The sequence below is a fragment of the Pseudorasbora parva genome, chromosome 18 (genome assembly GCF_024679245.1).
Source record: "Pseudorasbora parva isolate DD20220531a chromosome 18, ASM2467924v1, whole genome shotgun sequence".
Classification (NCBI taxonomy): domain Eukaryota; kingdom Metazoa; phylum Chordata; class Actinopteri; order Cypriniformes; family Gobionidae; genus Pseudorasbora; species Pseudorasbora parva.
In genome coordinates, this window is record NC_090189.1 from 30696867 (window position 1) to 30720233 (window position 23367).

Sequence of the window (23367 nt, forward strand, 5' to 3'; positions counted from 1 at the left end):
TTGGGTCATATTAATCCAAAAGAGCATATAACACACGTGAGACGTCAGAACATTGCTATGGTTACAACAGTGTCAATCATCATGATTTTGGGAGTGAGTCATGTTTCGTACACACACATAACGATAATATATGGGACTCACTCCCATATTGAAATGTGTTTTTTACTCCTGAAACATTAGTTTGTATGTGGCCTTAATAGGTGGACTATATAGTGCCCAGGTGCAGCAGTCAGACCTGGTGAGGAACAAGAAGAGCAGTCTCTCTCGGGAGGGAGGCTGGTCCCGTGTGCTGAAGTAGGTGTATATCTGCAGTGCGAACAGCACCAGCCAGAAGCACATGAAGAGAACAGGCAGAACCAGCTGATTCCAGAGAGACATGCCCAGAGCTAGCAATCCATACACTTCCACCACCTACAGAAAAAAAACATTTATGAATGCATAATTCCATCGCCTTATTTCGCTAAACATTATTAATTTACATTTTCATAAAAGAAAAATAGGTTTAATGTCTAATATGTAAGTACTTGAGGCAAAGCTCCTATCATTATTAGTTTCATTTGCACTTTAGCCCCAGTTTACACTTTACCCCACAGCTACCATTTTGGGAAATATTTTAATTTAATAACTCATGTCTAATCTTATATATACACATCTTATTTTCCTCACTATATATATATATATATATATAGTGAGGAAAATAAGCATTTGAACACCCTGCTATTTTGCAAGTTCTCCCCCTTAGAAATCATAGAGGGGTCTGAAATTGTCATCGTATGTGCATGTCCACTGTGAGAGACATAATCTAAAAAATAAAAATCACAATGTATTTTTTTTAACACTATTTATTTGTATGATACAGTTGCAAATAAGTATTTGAACACCTGAGAAAATCAATGTTAATATCTGGCACAGTAGCCTTTGTTTGCAATTACGGAGGTCAACCGTTTCCTGTAGTTTTTCACCAGGTTTGCAAACACTGCAGGAGGGATTTTGGTCCACTCCTCCACACAGATCGTCTGCAGATCAGTCAGGTTTCTGACCTGTCGCTGAGAAAGAGAGCTTGAGCTCCCTCCAAAGATTCTTTATTGGGTTTAGGTCTGGAGATTGGCCAAGCCACACCAAAACCTTGATATGCTTCTTACAGAGCCACTCCTTGGTTATTCTGGCTGTGTGCTTCGGGTCATTGTCATGTTGGAAGACCCAGCCTCAACCCTTGAGCCATCTTCAATGCTCTAACTGAGGGAAGGAGGTTGTTCCCAAAACAACCCCAGTCATCCTCTCCTTAATACAGTGCAGTTGCCCTGTCCCATGTGCAGAAAAACACCCCCAAAGCATGATGCTACCACCTCCATGCTTCACAGTAGGGATGGTGTTCTTGTGATGGTACTCATCATACTTCTTCCTCCAAACACGCTTAGTGGAATTATTACCAAAAAGTTCTATTTTGGTCTCATCTGACCACATGACTTTCTCCCATGACTCCTCTGGATCATCCAAATGTTCATTGGCAAACTTAAGACGGGCCTGGACATGTGCTGGTTTAAGCAGGGGAACCTTCCGTGCCATGCATGATTTCAGACATTGATGTCTTAGTGTATTACCAACAGTAACCTTGAAAACGGTGGTCCCAGCTCTTTTCAGGTCATTGACCAGCTCCTTCAGTGTAGTTCTAGGCTGATTTCTCACCTTTCTTAGGATCATTGAGACCCCGCGAGGTGAGATCTTGCATGGAGCCCCAGTCCGAGGGAGATTGACAGTCATGTTTCGCTTCTTCCATTTTCTAATGATTGCTCCCAAAGTGGACATTTTTTCCACCAAGTTGCTTGGCAATGGAGGTGTATAATTTTGTCTCTAGTGTCTTAGGAAAGCTCTTTGATCTTGGCCATGTTAGTAGTTGGATTCTTACTGATTGCATGGGGTGGAAAGGTGTCTTTATGCAGCTAACAACCTCAAACAGGTGCATCTAATTTAGGACACTGAAGGCTGGAGTAATGATGCTGAAAAATCTTGTTTTTTATTTCAAACTTTTGAGCAAATTTTATATTTTTTACAAATTTAATTTGACAAAATGATTCCCCTGCGTTATAGAAAATGTGTTTTAGTACAATTATTTTTAAAGTAAAAAAAAAAAATGTTTTCTCTAAATCATAGGTAGTTTCTTAGTATATGATCTCATGAGAAAAATGCTGCACAGTCATACCTGTACCAGCTCCCTGTAGGCAGTTTTGGCCAGATTGTATGGCACCAGCAGGTTGGCGGCGATGAAGTAGAGCACCTCCAGACCGGTGAAGATCATAGCAAAGCGGTTGATGAAGACGATAGTCTCCAGGGGCACAAGGCACAGTCTAGCCACAAGAGGGAGCAGGTGTGCAGAAAACAGCCAGATCTGTTTGGTCTGCATTACGCAGGAACACAGCGTACACACCACAACCTGACCTGAGGGAGAGGATAGTCTTATTGAACAAACACACTAAACAAAAAGAAGAATCATACACACCTCAATGTCCCCCCAATGTGACTGGCTTTGCTGTGTTGACATGGCAAATAAAAGACACAATTTGACTTGCTGAAACTTAAATTCATCTTTTTGTGCTACTTTGCTGCATCGAAAATAATCACTGTAAGGCAGTCTGTTCCCACAATACTGTAAGACCGGATTTACAAACGACGTCTCTCGCGATGTTGTTGCCAAAAGGGGCATAATACGTGTGCTCTGTGTACAGTGGTCACTGACATGACATGTCACTTGACATGACTAACAAAAGGCCAATAGTTATTTTATCTCAGATCTTCATTTGGCTGGGCCAGCAAAGATTACAGATTTTGACTATGAAGATTTTCTATTCAAATTGTGTTTAATTTCAAGTGAAATTTAGAAACTGCCCTCCAGTGCAGCAGTGTTTGTGAACCATGTTAAACATATTAATAATCTTCTATATAATACATATTACAGGATTAAATCTTTGGATATTTCTTATAAAAGTAAATATCTGTATAATTATGAATTTCCAAGACTATTCTCAGGATGTGTGTAAAATATTTTTATGGAGATTGTACTAGCAAAACCCATTCAAATATTTCACTTTTGAATATTTTAGAAACATTTTTAAAAGAAAACCTATTATAGAAATGTCTGTGAATTTCCATTTTCTGTCCAAACATAAAATAAAAATAAAATACTTTGATTATAAAATTTAAATTCATTATAGAATATTTTTGACTTTTCTAGGATTTAAAACAATTTAAGAAACTGTGAAACTGATTGCAAAGAGAAATTTGATGTTCTACTCCTTTAAAACTATTTTAGAATGGTTTATTTATTTATTTTGGGGGGTGGGGGGTATTATAAAAATTCCAATTTTCCTAAGCCTGTAAATCCTAATTTAAAATTCCTTTATATTTCAAGGTTTCCCAGGAAATATCATTGAATTTTAATTTGCCCCGTAGAAATGTTTTTGCGTCCTGAAACCTGCTACAAACATCAAAGCTCCTGCAGCTTTACAGAAATACTGTTTTTGTGACGTCCATTGAAACACATTCCCAGATGCAGAACTGAGCCAAAACAATTGAACTATTTCTGTTCTACCGCCGAGTATTGCTACTGTTTTAGCTTACTTCTCTTTTATCCACCTCTTGATGACATCGACGTGTCAAACTGATATTCTGCCTCATCTGTATATGACACCTCGAGAACCCATGTTGATAGAAGCTGATTAGGTGTACAGTGTATTGGGTTTTACCACCTTGAGATAAAGCTTTACTTCTTTTAAAGCAGTTAAATCACTTGAAGGCTGTTTTTCACAAAGAAAGGTTTGGTTGCATGCCATTCCATTCCTAAATGCCTCATTAGTAAAACGGGAAGCATTTCACAGGGCCTCTATTCATTAGCAAATTGAGCACATTGAGATTTGGTTTCTTCTCTTTTAGACTCTGTTATAGTTCAGCAGTCATGTGTCTTTTACAACAGGGGTGGGAACTGAAATTCAGTAATACAACACTAGTCCCTAATAATGCTTCAGCGGTGAAGATAACAAAATCGAGTTGTTGATGGCGCAGGATGTACCGATGAGTGCTGTGGTAAAGCGGTTCATAGACAGGGGCTCCAAGTAGAGGGGACCCTCGTAACCCGAATCCAGCTCTCCGCGTACGTAATCCCTGCAGGAACAGCAGTTATTGAGCACTGTTTGTTTGACAATCATGATATGTGCTAAACAATTGCATTAAATGTCAAATTCTGTACTTGTTCTAGGTGACAACAGCTAGAAATATTGCGAGTGTGTGTACTTCAAAGCCAATGTGTCATCTGCTGCACATCCTGTGTTAGTAAACAGTCGTGCAAAAGGCTGCTGTGAGCACAGACCTGGAAAGCTGGTGTCCAGCGAAGAGCAGAAGAGCTGTGAGCACATAGAGGTAGAGCTGCACCAGGTGTTGTCGGGGTAAAGTCAACAACACCAAACTAAGGATATAACCTGAAGAAAAGGGAGTCTCAATTACTGACATGAATAATGATATACAGATATGCACTGGATTAAATAAATAAACCAAGTGCCTATGCCATCTTACCTAAAACAAACACAAAAACTTCTTCTAAATTAATAATGGTTCTAAATTATCCATAAGAATCAACAACAAATGAGAACATTCAAAATAACGGCTAATTTTTTTGTAGCTCCTCTACACTAGGTCTCGCAATATAAAAAAAAACTTAGATTGTGATTAGGGATGTCATGTCATAGTACCAAAATTCCAGTAGTCGGTACCAATACCGTAAAAATTTGACGGTACCCTGTACCAATTTCGGTACAACAGCAAAAAAATATATATTTTTATTGTATTTAACTATTTTTCAAAAATATTATTAAATTCAATGAGTTTATTATTAATGATGTTTCTCATTATAAGTAAAACATTTAAAGGTTGTTGTTTAAAATTAAACACTGTTTAAAGATCAAGTGAAAATTAAGCAACAATGTAGGCATTATTATTAGTAGAGGCGTATTATTATTACATAGATAGAGGCGTATCTAAATCTACTGTACAACAGTAGCCTAATATATTCTGTCAATTTCTTCATGTTACACCAAACCTTTATTTTGACGTGTTGTACTTGTAACGACCTTTGAGTGTGTGTTCATGATATGACCATTTTCTCAAATGAAACGGTTAATTCTCATGAAGTGATGGTTCAATTTCTGCCGATGAATAGCTCTGTTGGAAAATAAGCAGTGCTTTTTCTGAATATTTTTCTGGTAAATCTGGCAGTTTTCAGGTCCAGAAATTCAATTGCGATATGCGATTAATCGCAATTAAAGGTACCCTAGAATGAAAAATTTAATTAACCTTGCCATAGTGAAATAATAAGAGTTCAGTACATGGAAGAGTTCAGTGAGAAAAACACCATGGAAAAAAAAGTGCTTCTCATCATAACACCAACTGTGACGCAATCGCTGGGATCATACGCACCCAACATTTGCATATCGCCGAACATGTTCGTTGTCAGGCGAAATTGCACAGCCGAAACATCAGGTAAACAAGCCCCATACAAAACTAAATATTGTGTCTAATGACAACGGTTAATATTAAGAAGAGGTGGAAGAAGAGCATTCGAGCATTCGTGCTGCCAGATTTCTGTCATTTAAATCCTCCAATCAGAGCTTTTCTGTGAAAAGAACATGTATACTATCTGGCGTTTTACCTAAACATGTGCAATCTGGCAACCATATGCACGCGAGAGATGCACAGACTGATGTAATTAACTCTCTCTCTCTCTCTCTCTCTCTCTCTCTCTCTCTCTCTCTCTCTCTCTCTCTCTCTCTCTCTCTCTCTCTCTCTCTCTCTCTCTCTCTCTCTCTCTCTCTCTCTCTCTCCCAATAAACAAGTAAGCTGCATTTTAACAATCTCCATTTGAGCTTTTATGCTTAAAGTGTCATTCAGTCAGTCTATGTTCTGTCAGGACGGTCAGGACTCACAAGCTGCTTCGCTGAACAACTGAACTTGTGTGAGCTGCTGAAATAAGCCAATCAGAGCAGAGCTCAACATTAATATTCATGACCCTTCCAAATAAGGCAAAAACAGAGCATTACATCCTAGGGACAATTTATAGGGTTGTAAATAGGGGTGTGCACGAATATTCGAATAGTCGAATATTTTATCTGTAATTAACATTCGAAAGCTAAAAATACTATTCGAATTTTACTGCGTTGATTTGCTGGCTGTAAATGCAGTGGATCTATGAGAAATCCCTCTAAATCTCGCAGTTATAACTAAATCCACTGTGTGGCGCTGTGGAGCAGGCAAATAAGTTGAGTGTATTTGATCACAATGTCGTCGTCTGCCTTGCGTTGTGTTTGGAATTACTTAGATGACTATTGAAAATGATCTTACAAAATGAAGTTACTTTTGATAAAGTCAGTTAATGAAACTGGGTTATCATAATATCTACTCCAGAACAACGAGAATCACATGACATCCAAACACCAGCCGAAGGGGGAAAAAGCATTACTGCGTTCACGAGTGCGATATTCGAATATTCGATTTTTATGAACCCAAATATTCGAATACAATATTTTGGGAAAATGCCCATCCCTAGTTGTAAATGGACCTGTAAAACTATATCTGGACAATTCTTGCCCTTAAATAAGCCAACATATTGTTTCAACTCATTCTAGGGTACCTTTTAATATTTTAATCGATTGACAGCCCTACTATAATCCCCTTTTTTTTTAAATAGAGATTGTACACAGCCTAGGTTCACACCAGGAAACTGTCCTCCGTAAAATGTGCTTCACGCGCACAAACATGTGGGTTTGCACAAACAACATTGTACTGTTCTAGAACAGTGTTGTAAATAAATCTTAACCACTGATTCCTAAATGCACTTCCTAACCACTTTCCGAATGCCAAATAAAGTGCTGATTTTACTTTTGCACAAAAACCACACATATATTGCTAGTTATATAGACCAGGAATAAACTTTGAGGTCAAGTATTGGGTCAATGACATTTGTGGTGAGATCTTTATTGCAGCAGTAGTGTCTTCAACCCTGTGCCTGTTTAAAGGTGTCAGCAGTATCTATCTAACGCACTAAACCTAAATGACTGTTCAGGCCAAGAGGAAGTTCTGTCAAACACCATGCGGATTCATTGCCTGGGCTGGCCAGCATGTTGTACTAGAACAACTCTATTCTCCCAATATCTTTGGTTGAATGAGCAGGTCTGGGAAAGATTCTGCCATGAAGTAAAACATCATGTGTGTCTGGCTTGCAAACAATTGTACTTCTTGTGGTGGTTTAGATCCACTGCACCAAACATGCAGAGAGAATCCAGCATGTTAAAAAAGAATGAAATCTAATATACTGCGGTGGACAGCTGGGTGAGCATCTAGCTTGCAAGGGATCATCTATGAAGCATTTGCTGTTGCTTACATCATTCCGGAAAGTACTGTGAGAGAATGCCAGACTAGCACCACGGTATTAGTTTATAGGCGTGTGTGTGTGTGTGTGTGTGTGTGTAGCGCAGTGCAGCTGTTCTCTCTATATTGACTTCACATACCACAGAATGATTATGCTTATGTAATTGTTTACTTCAGTATGAATTAGCAACTGAAAAAATAAGAATACCAACACCCCATTTGGGCAGCTTATTATAAATTAGAATAAACAAAAGTCTATTAGAAAACTTTATAAATAATGTAATGAAATTTCATGATCAAATTGTTCATATAAAATATTTTATTAAAATAATTGCTCTTACTTATAAAAAAAGAAATACTCTAAACATTGAATACTTAATAACAGGCTTAAAGAAAAAAACATGCCAATATTTGCCAAAGGACGAATGAACGCCTCATTAGATTCTGTGGTTATATAGTGTGCTAGTCTTGCGTGTCGAGTCTATGAGGCACAAATCAGCGTCACTGAAACTTGCTCAGCTGGATCAAGTGTCCAACACAGGTCACACAATGAGAGGGACAGTGAGGAGAGGAAGGTGTGGTAAAGATGTGTGTATTGAAGCCATATTTATTTTACTTTATCATACTGACAGTGTTTAGCCGGAGGTCACAAAGACACTGTTGTTGGTTTTAAGCAGGCATACTGTATCTAAATGTATCAGGTGGCGGAAATGTGGCATGTTGCTGGATGGCAAATCATGTAAAAATGAATGATCACTTGACTGCCAATCACTGATTTTTTAGTTATCCTAAAAAATCTGAAACGGTTTCAATACTCCTTTTCTACATTATCAATACACCAATACAAACTGTGCATTCTTCCTCTCTTTTCTCTCCAACAGGGAACTGACGCACCTGCGCATGGCACCACTGTAGAGGTCTGCATTTTTTGCAGCTCTCAATTTGTAAACTGTTATTTATTTTTTATTAAAGAATTAGCTTACTTCTTAAATACTGGAATTCACATCCTAGTAACTGGATGTTTAGTTTGTACACTCAGAGATAGGGGGTTGGATAAATGGAGAAGTCAAAACTGTATTTGCAATGCAAAGTTAACAGACAGATGAATAAAATCCGACACCAGAATGTTAAACGTTCACATACTATTAAACGTTCACCAATTCATTCATTAATCTTAGATGAAACTGCTGTTGGACACGACGCCTGCTACAACATATACGTGTAAGCACATGATCGAGAGTACAATATGTTTTTGATTATTTACTCAATTCAGAAAACTTGTTAAAACAAATCATTTAAATGGTGGCTGTCATAACTTGTTTTCATGACAGATTTATTCAACATTACATCACTAATAGGTGAAAAGTGTGATAGAATGCAAAATGCTGCTGTCCAGAGTTATTTTTCTAGCTAACTAACAAGTAGTGGCTGACCCATACTGATTATTTTGATGGCTGATGCCAAAGGTTGAGAGATGAGATCATGGCCGATATAAAGCTGATATAGATGATCACTATTTAATTTAAAGATGCATGCATGAGTACAGTAGATGAAGTTTCGTCTAGGGAAATATTTTTAAGAACAGAAAACACAAAGCGCTGTAAGAAACTTCACTTAGCACACCATTATCTTTCACTGACCCTCCAACATCTGTGTCGCGAGCACGTTTTCTCTGTAGCTGGCCTTATTGTTATCAGACTAAGGAGGCAACTCTCACCCGAGCATGTGAATATTCTTGTTTTTCTCAACATAAGCATGTGAAACGACATAAACACGACAACTGTATACCAACTTGAGCGTACGTTCTGTAAGATTATCAGTGCAGTCTGCTTTATTAGAATATGTTTACTATATACTAATAAGTTCAGCTTAAATGCTTTTGTTTTGCATGTTTTTTCTTTAATGTAGCTTAACGAAAACCTCAAGATATAATGTAAGCTTGTTGTGTATATTGCCTAATCATAGGCTTGTCCAGAAATGGTGAAAAAAACTTACTCGTTAAACTTCATTTAAATAAACAATTTATAGACAAAATTAAGACATAATTGCTGTAATTTCAAAATGAAATTGCTTCACGATGCTCAGTGCAAGTAGTTCATTACAGCATTTGGATATTACTGCATAGCTACACTCCATCTATAAAGAATAAGAAAAACAAACTCTCTCTATGTCATGATATGGATGCTCAGCTTTTCTCCCTTTCCTCATTTTCTTTGACACAAACGAAGCAGGCGTCATGACACAGAACAGACCTTAATTACAGCTTGCAGGTCGATAGTTTAATTACTGCTTTAATAACTAACAACCTAGAATGTTCCCATCATAAAAAACTTCCCAACTCCTGACTCTGCGTTTCCACTGGCCCATTAGAAGAGGACACCAGCCAGAGTACAAACAGCACTAGCACTTTGCTTTACTTCAACCGAGAGTAGAGACAGCCAAGAAAACAAGCATGCGCACAAAACTCGCCAGGGTGTTGCTGCATTGGTATTATTATGGGTTGCCCACCCACCAAGTCTAGATACGGCTCAGAATCACCTTTGACGGTGTTGACGGTATGATCATAAACCAGATCAAGTTCATAAATCTGATCAGTTAGAAAAGCAATAAGTAATTAAAGCTGCGAGCAGCGATGACGGGCCCAAGCCGGTGGCACCGCCACCCCGGTGGCATCAGCTTAACTGTGCACAGCAGGCCAATAGGCATTTAATATGGGAAAAAATAAATAAAGGGACTATGTCAAAGTCATTTGAATTCACCTCATTGACTGCAGCAACTGGTGCTGCTATGACCAGGAACCACAACAGTCACATCTATGAGATCTATTACATTTTTCTCATTAATTTTATGTTAGATGATGTCAAATCTCAATTTCAAAATGAGTGCAGAATACTGTCCAAATGCTGAAGTTGTATTATCCTTAAACTTCTCTTTATGTGTTTTTGACCTTCCTGTAGCTTGTGATTGCTCACCAATTTTATGCAGCAAAAAGCATGCATGTTTTTATTTCAATATGTGTGGCATTCAATATTTTTTTAAATACAAATAAATAAATAAAGCTAAATCACAGAAACCACAACAATGATTTTAATATCAGTGTCAGGTAAGAGTAATATACATGCACAATTTTGTAAGTCCAGAAGGCCTGTATATTTTTTAAAGATATGTTATATTTTGTGTTGTTTTTTTTAACTTATTTTTCACATCAAAGTGATAGCTATTTGTGATAGCCTATGATATAAAAGTGTTAAATTATGACAATCAAGAGACAAGGTGACACACACACACACACACACACACACACACACACACACACACAGAGTGAGAGAGACCCCCCCACCACCACCACACACGCACACACTCACGCACACACTCACGCACACAGACACACACACACACACACACACACACACACACACACACACACCGAGTGAGCCTGAGAGAGTGAGGGGGGGAGGGTTAGGACAGACAGAAAGAGAGAGGCATAGTCTGATTCCGATTGAACAAGATTTAAAACAAAAAAAATAAATGTAAATTCTCAAAAGAACTCATTCTGTCTGATTTATAAGCTTTTGTACCCATTGGGTCCTCAATTTAGGTCCCTACAGTGACACGAGTCCCCATGAGTCTGTGTGCATTCAGGTAGAAGTCCCCACCAGGCTAGAAAAACATGAACATTGAACAAGATTTTAAACAAAAAATAATAATAAAATCTAAATGGTCGGAGAAAATTATTTGAAAAAGAAACTCAAATGTGTTTTTTTTATGTTAGTATGTTAGTTTTAAGAATTAATCTTCAAAAACAAAATGTTAAAGAAAACCAATATATTGATAAAAAAAAATACAAAAAGTACATTCATTTTACATTTTTATTCATTCTGAGTTTGGTGACTATAGAAAAAACTAGCCAAGTGTTTTATTTTTATATATATTTCTCAAAGACTTATCTAGCCGTGTTCATAAATAAGGCTATACTCCCACCTTCTTTGTATTTTCACAATGATGAAACTAATTATATAAAACTATATTGTCAACGCTCTACAAATTAACTGGTTCCATACTTTTTCCATTTTTTTATTCAAACCCAGAAATATTTATATTTTTTATCCTTTAATGCTGGCCAAAGCACACAGCAATGAAAGAGTCAATCTTTTCACCATCAAAATGCAACTGGCCCCCATCCCCCATCAGACACACACACACACACACACACACACACACACACACACACACACACACACACACACACACACACACACACACACACACACACACACACACACACAGACACACACACACACACACTCACATGTCTGGTGTGCTATCTTTCTGGGGACTCACCATAGACTTAATGGTTTTTATACTGTACCAACTATATATTCTGTCCTCCTACACTGCCCCTACCCCTAAACCTACCCATCACACAAAACTTTCTGCATTTTTACATTTTCAAAAGAACTCATTCTGTCTGATTTATAAGCTTTTGTACCCATTGGGACCTCAGTTTAGGTCCCTACAGTGACACGAGTCCCCATGAGTCTGTGTGCATTCAGGTTGAAGTCCCCACCAGGCTAGAAAACCACTCACACACAGACACACACACACACACACACACACACACACACACACACACACACACACACACACACACACACACACAGGCAAGTTTATTTTGCTTCAAAACTTATACAATACAGACACACTGTAGTAAGCTGAAGGTAGAAATCAGCCCCCCCACCTCTTCACACACACACGCACGCACGCACGCACGCACGCACGCACACACACACACAGTAGTAAGCTGCAGGTAGAAATCAGCCCCCCTCCCTCTCTCTCCACACACACACACACACACACACACACACACACACACACACACACACACACACACACACACACACACACACACACACACACACACACACACACACACTGTAGTAAGCTGAAGGTAGAAATCAGCCCCCCTCCCTCTCTCTCTCTCCACACACACACACACACACACACACACACACACACACACACACACACACACACGTCTGGTTCACTATCTTTTTGGGGACTCAGCATAGATGTAATGGTTTTTATGCTGTAACAACCATATATTCTGTCATCCTACACTGCTCCTACCCATCACACAACTTTCTGCATTTTCACCTTTTCAATAGAACTCATTCTGTTTGATTTATAAGCTTTTGTACCCATTGGGAAGTCCCCATGAGTCTGTGTGCATTCAGGTTTAAGTCCCCACCAGGCTAGAAAACCATTCACACACACACACACAGAGTGAGCCTGAGAGAGTGGGGGGGGGGGGGGGGGGGGTAAGGACAGACAGAAAGAGAGAGGCATAGTCTGATTCCGATTGAACAAGGTTTGAAACAAAAAATTAAATTTACATTCTCAAAAGAACTCATTCTGTGTGATTTATAAGCTTTTGTACCCATTGGGACCTCAATTTAGGTCCCTACAGTGACACGAGTCCCCATGAGTCTGTGTGCATTCAGGTTGAAGTCCCCACCAGGCTAAAAAACATGAATATTGAACAAGATTTTAAACAAAAAATAATAATAAAATCTAAATGGTCGGAGAAAATTATTTGAAAAAGAAACTCAAATGTGTTTTTTTATGTTAGTATTTTAGTTTTAAGAATTAATCTTCAAATACAAAATGTTAAAGAAAACCAATATATTGATAAAAAAAAATACAAAAAGTACATTCATTTTACATTTTTATTCTTTCTGAGTTTGGTGACTATAGATAAAACTAGCCATGTGTTTTATTTTTATACATTTTTCTCAAAGACTTATCCAGCCGTGTTCATAAATAAGGCTATACTCCCACCTTCTTTGTATTAACACAATTATTAAACTAATCATATAAAAAATATTGTCAATGCCTGTCAAATCTTCAGTGTCCTTTGTTTCATGTTGACCGAGTTGACTTTAGTATTTATCTAAAGGTCTTTTTATATTTGTATTTTCACAATTACGAAACTAATTATATAAAACGATATTGTCAATGCTCTACAAATTAACTGGTTCCATACTTTTTCCATTTTTTTATTCAAACCCAGAAATATATATATATATATATATATATATATATATATATATATATATATATATATATATATATATATATATATATATATATATATAATATATATATATATATATCCTTTAATGCTGGCCAAAGCACACAGCAATAAAAGAGCTAATCTTTTCCTCATCAAAATGCAGCTGGCACCCATCCCCCATCAGACACACACACACACACACACACACACAGTCAGAGTCACATGTCTGGTCTCTGGTGTACTATCTTTCTGGGGACTCACCATAGACTTAATGGTTTTTATACTGTACAAACCATATATTCTGTCCTCCTACACTGCTCCTACCCTAAACCTACCCATCACACAAAACTTTCTGCATTTTCACATTTTCAAAATAACTAATTCTGTCTGATTTATAAGCTTTTGTACCCATTGGTAAGTCCCCATGAGTCTTTGTGCATTCAGGTTTAAGTCCCCACCAGGCTAAAAAAACATACACACACACACACACACACACACACACAGGCAAGGTTTTTTGCTTGAAAACTTATACAATATTGCCCTCTACTGGTCATTTAAATGAGAGCATAAGTGTTGAGAAAAAAAAGAAAAAAAAAACTGTGATTATATAGAATAACCAGCAGGTGGGAGTATAGCCTTATTTATGAACCAGGCACTGGTGTGCTTATTTTGTGTTTTTTAGGCTTTTGCTAAGGGAACACCGTTTGAGATATCCAATAACCATTCGCATTTTAGCATCTTCTGTATATTTACTTCATGTTGTCCGAGTTTGGAGGAGATTGAATGAATCGCTTTTGAGGAGAAGGTAAAAACTCAGAGCTCGCTTTCAACTTTTTCTCATTTTCAAACCAGATTATCTAACTTCCTGTTGGTCAGAGCTAATGACAGTAAATTAGAAAGTTGTCCGGCTCGAAAAGTACAATATATATACCGAGTTTGGTGAATGTAGATAAAACTAACCCCCCACTTTGGACAAAAGATGGCGCTATTGAGCCCCTCTACCACGCCCGTTTCTGAATCTTTGCTTGCATCTTCTGGACAGCATGTCAGATGTGTGTGTTGAGTTTCATGCAATTTCAAGCATGCTAAGAGTCTCAAAAACACATAAAAAGATTATTAGACTTTGACACGTTGCCATGACAACAGTATTTCAAGAATCAGGAATCCATTCATATGTCTATATCTGCCATGTTTTGACATTATACTGATGAAGTTTGAAGTGAATCGGGTGAAAATAAGATGGGGATTTAAAGCAATTTTGAAAGTGACACACTTCCTGCTGCCAGTTGGTGGCGCTATAACTTTGACTCACAAAAGTCATATCCATGTGATCGGCCTCCTACAACGAACACACATCTGAAGTTTCATCAAAATGAATTAATGTATGCAGAAGTTATAACACACTTCCTGTTTCCCTTTTCTCGCCATAAATTCGTCTCTTCGCCACGGCCAAACCGTTTGAGATATCAAAAAGTTGCTCGCAATTTGGCATCCTCAGTGTGTTGACTTCACGCTGACCGAGTTTGGTGCTGATCGGGTGAATCGTCTAGGAGGAGTATCGCAAATTCCACAGCATGCGTTCCACAGCATGCGTTCAACAACCCCTAATAGCTCACTTCCTGTTGGGCTGACGCATAACTTAGAGCACGAAAGTTGTTCGGCCCGATGAGCTCTATATGTGTACCGAGTTTCATATATGTACGTGCAAGTCGGTTTGATTTATAGACCCCGTTTTCAGAGCCCACTTTAGGGGGCGCTGTCGAGCCCCCCTGCCACGCCCGGGTCCCAGCCTCAGCCCGGCCCTGATGGCCGCGCATTCTGATGCGTGTGCAAAGTTTCAAGAGTTTTCGAGCACGGGAAGGGCCCCAAAAATGCCCAAATAGTCGCGTAAAAAAATAATAATAAATTAAAGCTGCGAGCAGCGATGACGGGCCCAAGCCGGGGGCACCGCCACCCCGGTGGCATCAGCTTAACTGTGCGCAGCAGGCCAATAGGCATTTAATATGGGAAAAATAAATAATGGGACTTTGTCTAAGTCATTTGAATTCACCTCATTAACTGCAGCAACTGGTGCTGCTATGACCAGGAACCACAACAGTCACATCTCTGAGATCAATTACATTTTATTCATTAATTTTATGTCAGATGATGTCAAATGTCAATTTCAAAATGAGTGCAGAATACTGTCCAAATGCTGAAGTTGTATTATCCTTACACTTCTCTTAAAAATAAATTAAGCCAAATCACAGAGACCGTAACAATGATTTTAATATCAGTGTCAGGTAAGAGTAATATGCGTGCATATAATTTATGGAAGTTTATAATAAACAGCCACTTTTATAAGATCATGTGAAATTTAATTTTTTAATCCATTTGAATTCTATCAATAAATAATTAGTTTAAAGAGGTGTCATACATGATCTTTGCAAACACAGCACATGACCTTCTTTAAAGCCAATGTTAAAGAAAACAATTAAAAGTATTAGGATATCACTTTCAATTATGTGCAAATGTATTTTTTGCAGCTCAAAATATTGTAAGTTCAGAAGACCAGTATTTTATATATATATATATATATATATATATATATATATATATATATATATATATATATATATATATATATATATATATATATATATATATATATAATACATTTTTTTAAACTTATTTTTCACAATAAAGTGATAGATATTGCTGATAGCAATTATGATATGAAAGGGTTAAATTATGAAAAACAAGAGACAAGGTGACACAGACAGAGTGAGAGAGACCCCCTACACACACACACACACACACACACACACACACACACACACACACACACACACACACACAGTGAGAGACCCCCTCCACACACACACACACACACAGTGAGAGAGACCCCCTCCACACACACACACACACACACACACACACACACAGAGTGATCCTGAGAGAGGGAGGGGGAAGGGGAATGACAGACACAAAATCTAAACAGTGAGCGAACATTGTTTTTATTTCACTGTCTGAAAACACTGTTTTGCAATAACAACAATAGTTTTCCCTATTGTATCTTCAAAACAGTGTTCCCTAGGACATATCCAACCTGGTTACTGAAGAAGGCTACACTTCCACCTTCTGGTTATTCTATATTTAGTTATTCTATATTTATATTTAAACAAAAGGCATTAATCTACTTTTTTTTAAGACAATTAAATGTTTTTTTCTTTTGTTAGTAATGTTTTTTTATATTTATATTTTTTTATTAATAATTATTTGTATTAACACAATTATTTAACTAATTATATAAAACAATATTGTCAATGCCCTACAAATAAACTGGTTTTATACATTCATTTTTTTATTCAAACCCAGAATAAAATGTTTTATCCTTTAATGCAGGCCAAAGCACAGCATTGAGAGGTAATCTTTTTAGACAGAAGAGTGGCTCACACACACATACACACACACTGTAGAAATCAGTGACACGTGTCCCCATCAGTCTGTGTGCATTCAGGTTGAAGTCCCCACCAGGCTAGCAAAAAGAACACACACACACACACACGCACACACACACACAGTAGTAATGCTGAAGTATGCTGCAGGCAACTCTTATCAGTTAAGCCCATTCACCATCCCCCATCCACAACACACACACCCACCCACAAACACACACACATACACACACACACTCATGTCTGGTTCACTATCTTTCTGGGGACTCATAGACGTAATGGTTTTTATGCATGTTCAAACCATATTCTGTCATCCTACACTGCCCCTGCCCCAAAACCTACCCATCACACAAAACTTTCTTCAAAAGAACTCATTCTGTCTGATTTATTAGCTTTTGTACCCATTGGGAAGTCCCCATGAGTCTGTGTGCATTCAGGTTTAAGTCCCCACCAGGCTAGAAAACCATTCTCACACACACACACAGAGGCAAGGTTTTTTGCTTGAAAGCTTATACAATATTGCCCTCTACTGGACATTTAAGGGAGAGCATGTGTTGAAAAAAAAACAAAAAAAACCACAGTGTGATATATAGAATAACCAGCAGGTGGGAGTATAGCCTTATTTATGAACCAGGCACGTGTGTCCCTATTTTGTGTTTTTTAGCCTTTTGCTACGGGAGCACCGTTTGAGATATCCAATAACCGTTCGCATTTTAGCATCTTCTGTATATTTACTTCATGTTGTCCGAGTTTGGAGGAGATTGAATGAATCGCTTTTGAGGAGAAGGTAAAAACTCAGAGCTCGCTTTGCCACTTCTTGTTATCTTCCAACCAAATTATCTGACTTCCTGTTGGTCAGAGCTAATGACTTTAAATTAGAAAGTTGTCCGGCTCGAAATGTACAATATATATACCGAGTTTGGTGAATGTACATAAAACTAACCCCCCACTTTGGACAAAAGTGACACACTTCCTGCTGCCAGTTGGTGGCGCTATAACTTTGACTCACAAAAGTCATATCCATGTGATCGGCCTCTTACAACGAACACACAGCTGAAGTTTCATCAAAATGAATTAATGTATGCAAAAGTTATAACACACTTCCTGTTTCCCTTTTCTCGCCATAAATTCGTCTCTTCGCCACGGCCAAACCGTTTGAGGTTTCAAAAAGTTGCTCGCAATTTAGCATCCTCAATGTCTTGACTTCATGCTGACCGAGTTTTGTGCTGATCGGGTGAATCGTCTAGGAGGAGTATCGCAAATTCCAGAGCATGTGTTTTCCGAACAACCCATAATAGCTCACTTCCTGTTGGGCGAAGCTTATGACTATGAGTGCGGAAGTTGTTTGGCCCGATGAGATCTATAAGTGTACCGAGTTTCATACATGTACGTGCAAGTGTGTTTAATATATAGACCCAGTTTTTCAAGGGGGCGCTGTTGAGCCCCCCTGCCACGCCCGGGTCAAAGGCCTCTGCCAGACCCTGTTGGCCGCGCATTCCGATGCGTGTGCAAAGTTTCAAGAGTTTTCGAGCATGGGAAGGGCCCCAAAAATGCCCAAAAGGCGAAAAGATAATAATAATTAAAGCTGCGAGCAGCGATGACGGGCCCAAGCCGGGGGCACCGCCACCCCGGTGGCATCAGCTTAACTGTGCACAGCAGGCCAATAGGCATTTAATATGGGAAAAATAAATAATGGGACTTTGTCTAAGTCATTTGAATTCACCTCATTAACTGCAGCAACTGGTGCTGCTATGACCAGGAACCACAACACTCACATCTCTGAGATCAATTACATTTTATTCATTAATTTTATGTCAGATGATGTCAAATGTCAATTTCAAAATGAGTGCAGAATACTGTCCAAATGCTGAAGTTGTATTATCCTTACACTTCTCTTAAAAATAAATTAAGCCAAATCACAGAGACCGCAACAATGATTTTAATATCAGTGTCAGGTAAGAGTAATATGCGTGCATATAATTTATGGAAGTTTATTATAAACAGCCACTTTTATAAGATCATTTGAAATTATTATTTTTTATCCATTTAAATTCTATCAATAAATAATCAGTTTAAAGAGGTGTCATACGTGATCTTTGCAAACACAGCACATGACCTTCTTTAAAGCCCATGTTATAGAAAACAATTAAAAGTATTAGAATATCACTTTCAATTATGTGCAAATGTATTTTTTTGCAGCTCAAATTTTGTAAGTTCAGAAGACCAGTATTTAATTAAAGATATAATATATGTTTTAGTTTTTTACTTATTTTTCACAATAAAGTGATAGATATTTGTGATAGCCTATATGAAATTGTTAAATTATTAAAAAACAAGAGACAAGGTGACACACACAGAGTGAGAGAGACCCCCTCCAGACACACACACACACTAACACACACACACACACACACACACACACACACACACACACACACACACACACACACACACACACACACACACACACACACACACACACACACACACACACAGAGTGATCCTGGGGGGGGGGGGTAACTAATTATATAAAACAATATTCTCAATGCCCTACAAATAAACTGGTTTTATACATTTATTTTTTTATTCAAACCCAGAATATGTTTAATCCTTTAATGCAGGCAAAAGCACAACATTGAGAGGTAATTTAGACAGAAGAGTGGCTCACACACACACACACACACTGTAGAAATCAGTGACACGTGTCCCCATGAGTCTGTGTGCATTCAGGTTGAAGTCCCCACCAGGCTAGAAAAAATAACACACACACACACACACACACGCACACACACACACACACACACACACACACACACACACACACACACACACACAGTAGTAATGCTGAAGTATGCTGCAGGCAACCCTTATAAGCTCAGCCCACCCCCCCTCCCCCCTCCCCCTCCCAACACACACACACACACACACACACACTCACACTCACACTCACACTCACACTCACACTCACACTCATGTCTGGTTCACTATCTTTTTGGGGACTCGGCATAGACATAATGGTTTTTATGCTGTACAAACCATATATTCTGTCCTCCTACACTGCCCCTGCCCATCACAGGAAACTTTCTGCATTTTCAAAGTAACTCATTCTGTCTGATTTATAAGCTTTTCTACCCATTGGGAAGTCCCCATGAGTCTGTGTGCATTCAGGTTTAAGTCCCCACCAGGCTAGAAAATCATTCACACACACACACACACACAGAGGCAAGGTTTTTTGCTTGAAAACTTATACAATATTGCCCTCTACTGGTCATTTAAGTGAGAGCATAAGTGTTGAAAAAAAAAAAAAAACACCCAGTGTGATATAGAGAATAACCAGCAGGTGGGAGTATAGCCTTATTTATGAACCAGGCATGTGTGTGCTTCTTTTGTCTTTTTTAGGCTTATGCTAAGGGAAAACCGTTTGAGATATCCAATAACCGTTCGCATTTTAGCATCTTCTGTATAGTTACTTCATGTTGTCCGAGTTTGGAGGAGATTGAATGAATCGCTTTTGATGAGAAGGTAAAAACTCAGAGCTCGCTTTTCACTTTTTCTCATTTTCAAACCAGATTATCTGACTTCCTGTTGGTCAGAGCTAATGACTGTAAATTAGAAAGCTGTCCAGCTCGAAAATTACAATATATATACCGAGTTTGGTGACTGTAGATAAAACTAACCCCCCGCTTTGGACAAAAGATGGCGCTACTGAGCCCCTCTACCACGCCCGTTTCTGAATCTTTGCTTGCATCTTCTGGACAGCATGTCTGATGTGTGTGTTGAGTTTCATGCAATTTCAAGCATGCTAAGTGTCTCAAAAACACATAAAAAGATTATTAGACTTTGACGCGTTGCCATGACAACAGTATTTCAAGAACCAGGAATCCATTCAAAAGTCTATATCTGCCATGTTTTGACATTATACTGATGAAGTTTGAAGTAAATCGGGTGAAAATAAGATGGGGATTTAAAGCAATTTTGAAAGTGACACACTTCCTGCTGCCAGTTGGTGGCGCTATAACTTTGACTCACAAAAGTCATATCCATGTGATCGGCCTCTTACAACAAACACACAGCTGAAGTTTCATCAAAATCTATTAATGTATGCAGAAGTTATAACACACGTCCTGTTTCCTTTTTCTCGCCATAAATTCGTCTCTTCGCCACGGCCAAACCGTTTGAGATATCAAAAAGTTGCTCGCAATTTGGCATCCTCAGTGTCTTGACTTCATGCTGACTGAGTTTGGTGCTGATCGGGTGAATCGTCTAGGAGGAGTATCGCAAATTCCACAGCATGCGTTTTCCGAACAACCCATAATAGCTCACTTCCTGTTTGGCTGACGCATAACTTAGAGCACGAAAGTTGTTCGGCCCGATGAGCTCTATATGTGTACCGAGTTTCATACATGTACGTGCAAGTGTGTTTGATTTATAGACCCCGTTTTCAGACCCCACTTTAGGGGGCGCTGTCGAGCCCCCCTGCCACGCCCGGGTCCCAGCCTCAGCCCGGCCCTGATGGCCGCGCATTCTGATGCGTGTGCAAAGTTTCAAGAGTTTTCGAGCATGGGAAGGGCCCCAAAAATGCCCAAATAGTCGCGTAAAAAAATAATAAATAATAATAACAAAAAAAAATTAAAGCTGCGAGCAGCGATGACGGGCCCAAGCCGGGGGCACCGCCACCCCGGTGGCATCAGCTTAACTGTGCACAGAAGGCCAATAGGCATTTAATATGGGAAAAAATAAATAAAGGGACTATGTCAAAGTCATTTGAATTCACCTCATTAACTGCAGCAACTGGTGCTGCTATGACCAGGAACCACAACACTCACATCCATGAGATCAATTACATTTTATTCATTAATTTTATGTCAGGTGATGTCTAATGTCAATTTCAAAATGAGTGCAGAATACTGTCCAAATGCTGAAGTTGTATTATCCTTACACTTCTCTTAAAAACAAATTAAGCCAAATCACAGAGACCGCAACAATGATTTTAATATCAGTGTCAGGTAAGAGTAATATGCGTGCATAAAATTTATAGAAGTTTATTATAAACAGCCACTTTTATAAGATCATGTGAAATTATATTTTTTTATCCATTTGAATTTTAATCAATAAATAATTAGTTTAAAGAGGTGTCATACGTGATCTTTGCAAACACAGCACATGACCTTCTTTAAAGCCCATGTTATAGAAAACAGTTAAAAGTATTAGGATATCACTTTCAATTATGTGCAAATGTATTTTTTGCAGCTCAAAATATTGTAAGTTCAGAAGACCAGTGTTATATATATATATAATACATTTTTTTAAACTTATTTTTCACAATAAAGTGATAGATATTGCTGATAGCCTATGATATGAAAGGGTTAAATTATGAAAAACAAGAAACAAGGCGACATACACAGAGTGAGAGAGACCCCCTCCACACACACACACACACACACACACACACACACACACACACTGTAGAAACCAGTGACACGTGTCCCAATGAGTCTGTGTGCATTCAGGTTGAAGTCCCCACCAGGCTAGAAAAAAGAACACACACACACACACACACACACACACACACACACACACACACACACACACACACACACACACACACACACACACACAGTAGTAATGCTGAAGTATGCTGCAGGCAACTCTTATCAGTTAAGCCCATCCACCATCCCCCATCCACAACCCCCCCCCCCCCCCCCCCCACACACACACACACACACTGTAGAAATCAATGACACATGTCCCCATGAGTCTGTGTGCATTCAGGTTGAAGTCTCCACCAGGCTAGAAAAAAGAACACACACACACACACACACACACACACACACACACACACACACACACACACACACACACACACACACACACTCATGTCTGGTTCACTATCTATTTGGGGACTCACCATAGACATAATGGTTTTTATGCTGTACAAACCATATTCTGTCCTCCTACACTGCTCCTACCCCAAAACCTACCCATCACACAAAACTTTCTTCAAAAGAACTCATTCTGTCTGATTTATAAGCTTTTGTACCCATTGGGAAGTCCCCATGAGTCTGTGTGCATTCAGGTTTAAGTCCCCACCAGGTTAGAAAACCATTCACACACACACACACACAGGCAAGGTTTTTTGCTTGAAAACTTATACAATATTGCCCTCTACTGGTCATTTAAGGGAGAGCATAAGTGTTGAAAAAAAACACAAAAAAAAAAACTGTGTGATATAGAGAATAACCAGCAGGTGGGAGTATAGCCTTATTTATGAACCAGTTACTTGTGTCTCTCTTTTGTATTTTTTAAGCTTTTGCTATGGGAACACCGTTTGAGATATCCAATAACCGTTCGCATTTTAGCATCTTCTGTATATTTACTTCATGTCGTCCGAGTTTGGAGGAGATTGAATGAATCCCCTTTTGAGGAGAAGGTAAAAACTCAGAGCTC

General features: G+C 38.5%; 1 protein-coding gene across 2 annotated transcripts in view; it reads right to left on the reverse strand.

Moving 5' to 3' along the window:
- rnf145b (ring finger protein 145b) overlaps positions 1 to 23367 on the reverse strand; it is a 45446-nt gene that overhangs the window by 16131 nt on the left and 5948 nt on the right. For both annotated transcript variants that reach the window (XM_067424186.1, XM_067424187.1), the window contains exons 4-7: positions 4361 to 4469; positions 4064 to 4155; positions 2201 to 2436; positions 236 to 411 (exon numbers count right to left, since the gene is read on the reverse strand). In XM_067424186.1, the coding sequence (XP_067280287.1) occupies positions 236 to 411; positions 2201 to 2436; positions 4064 to 4155; positions 4361 to 4469 (613 nt within the window). The remainder of the gene's footprint in view (positions 1 to 235; positions 412 to 2200; positions 2437 to 4063; positions 4156 to 4360; positions 4470 to 23367) is intronic.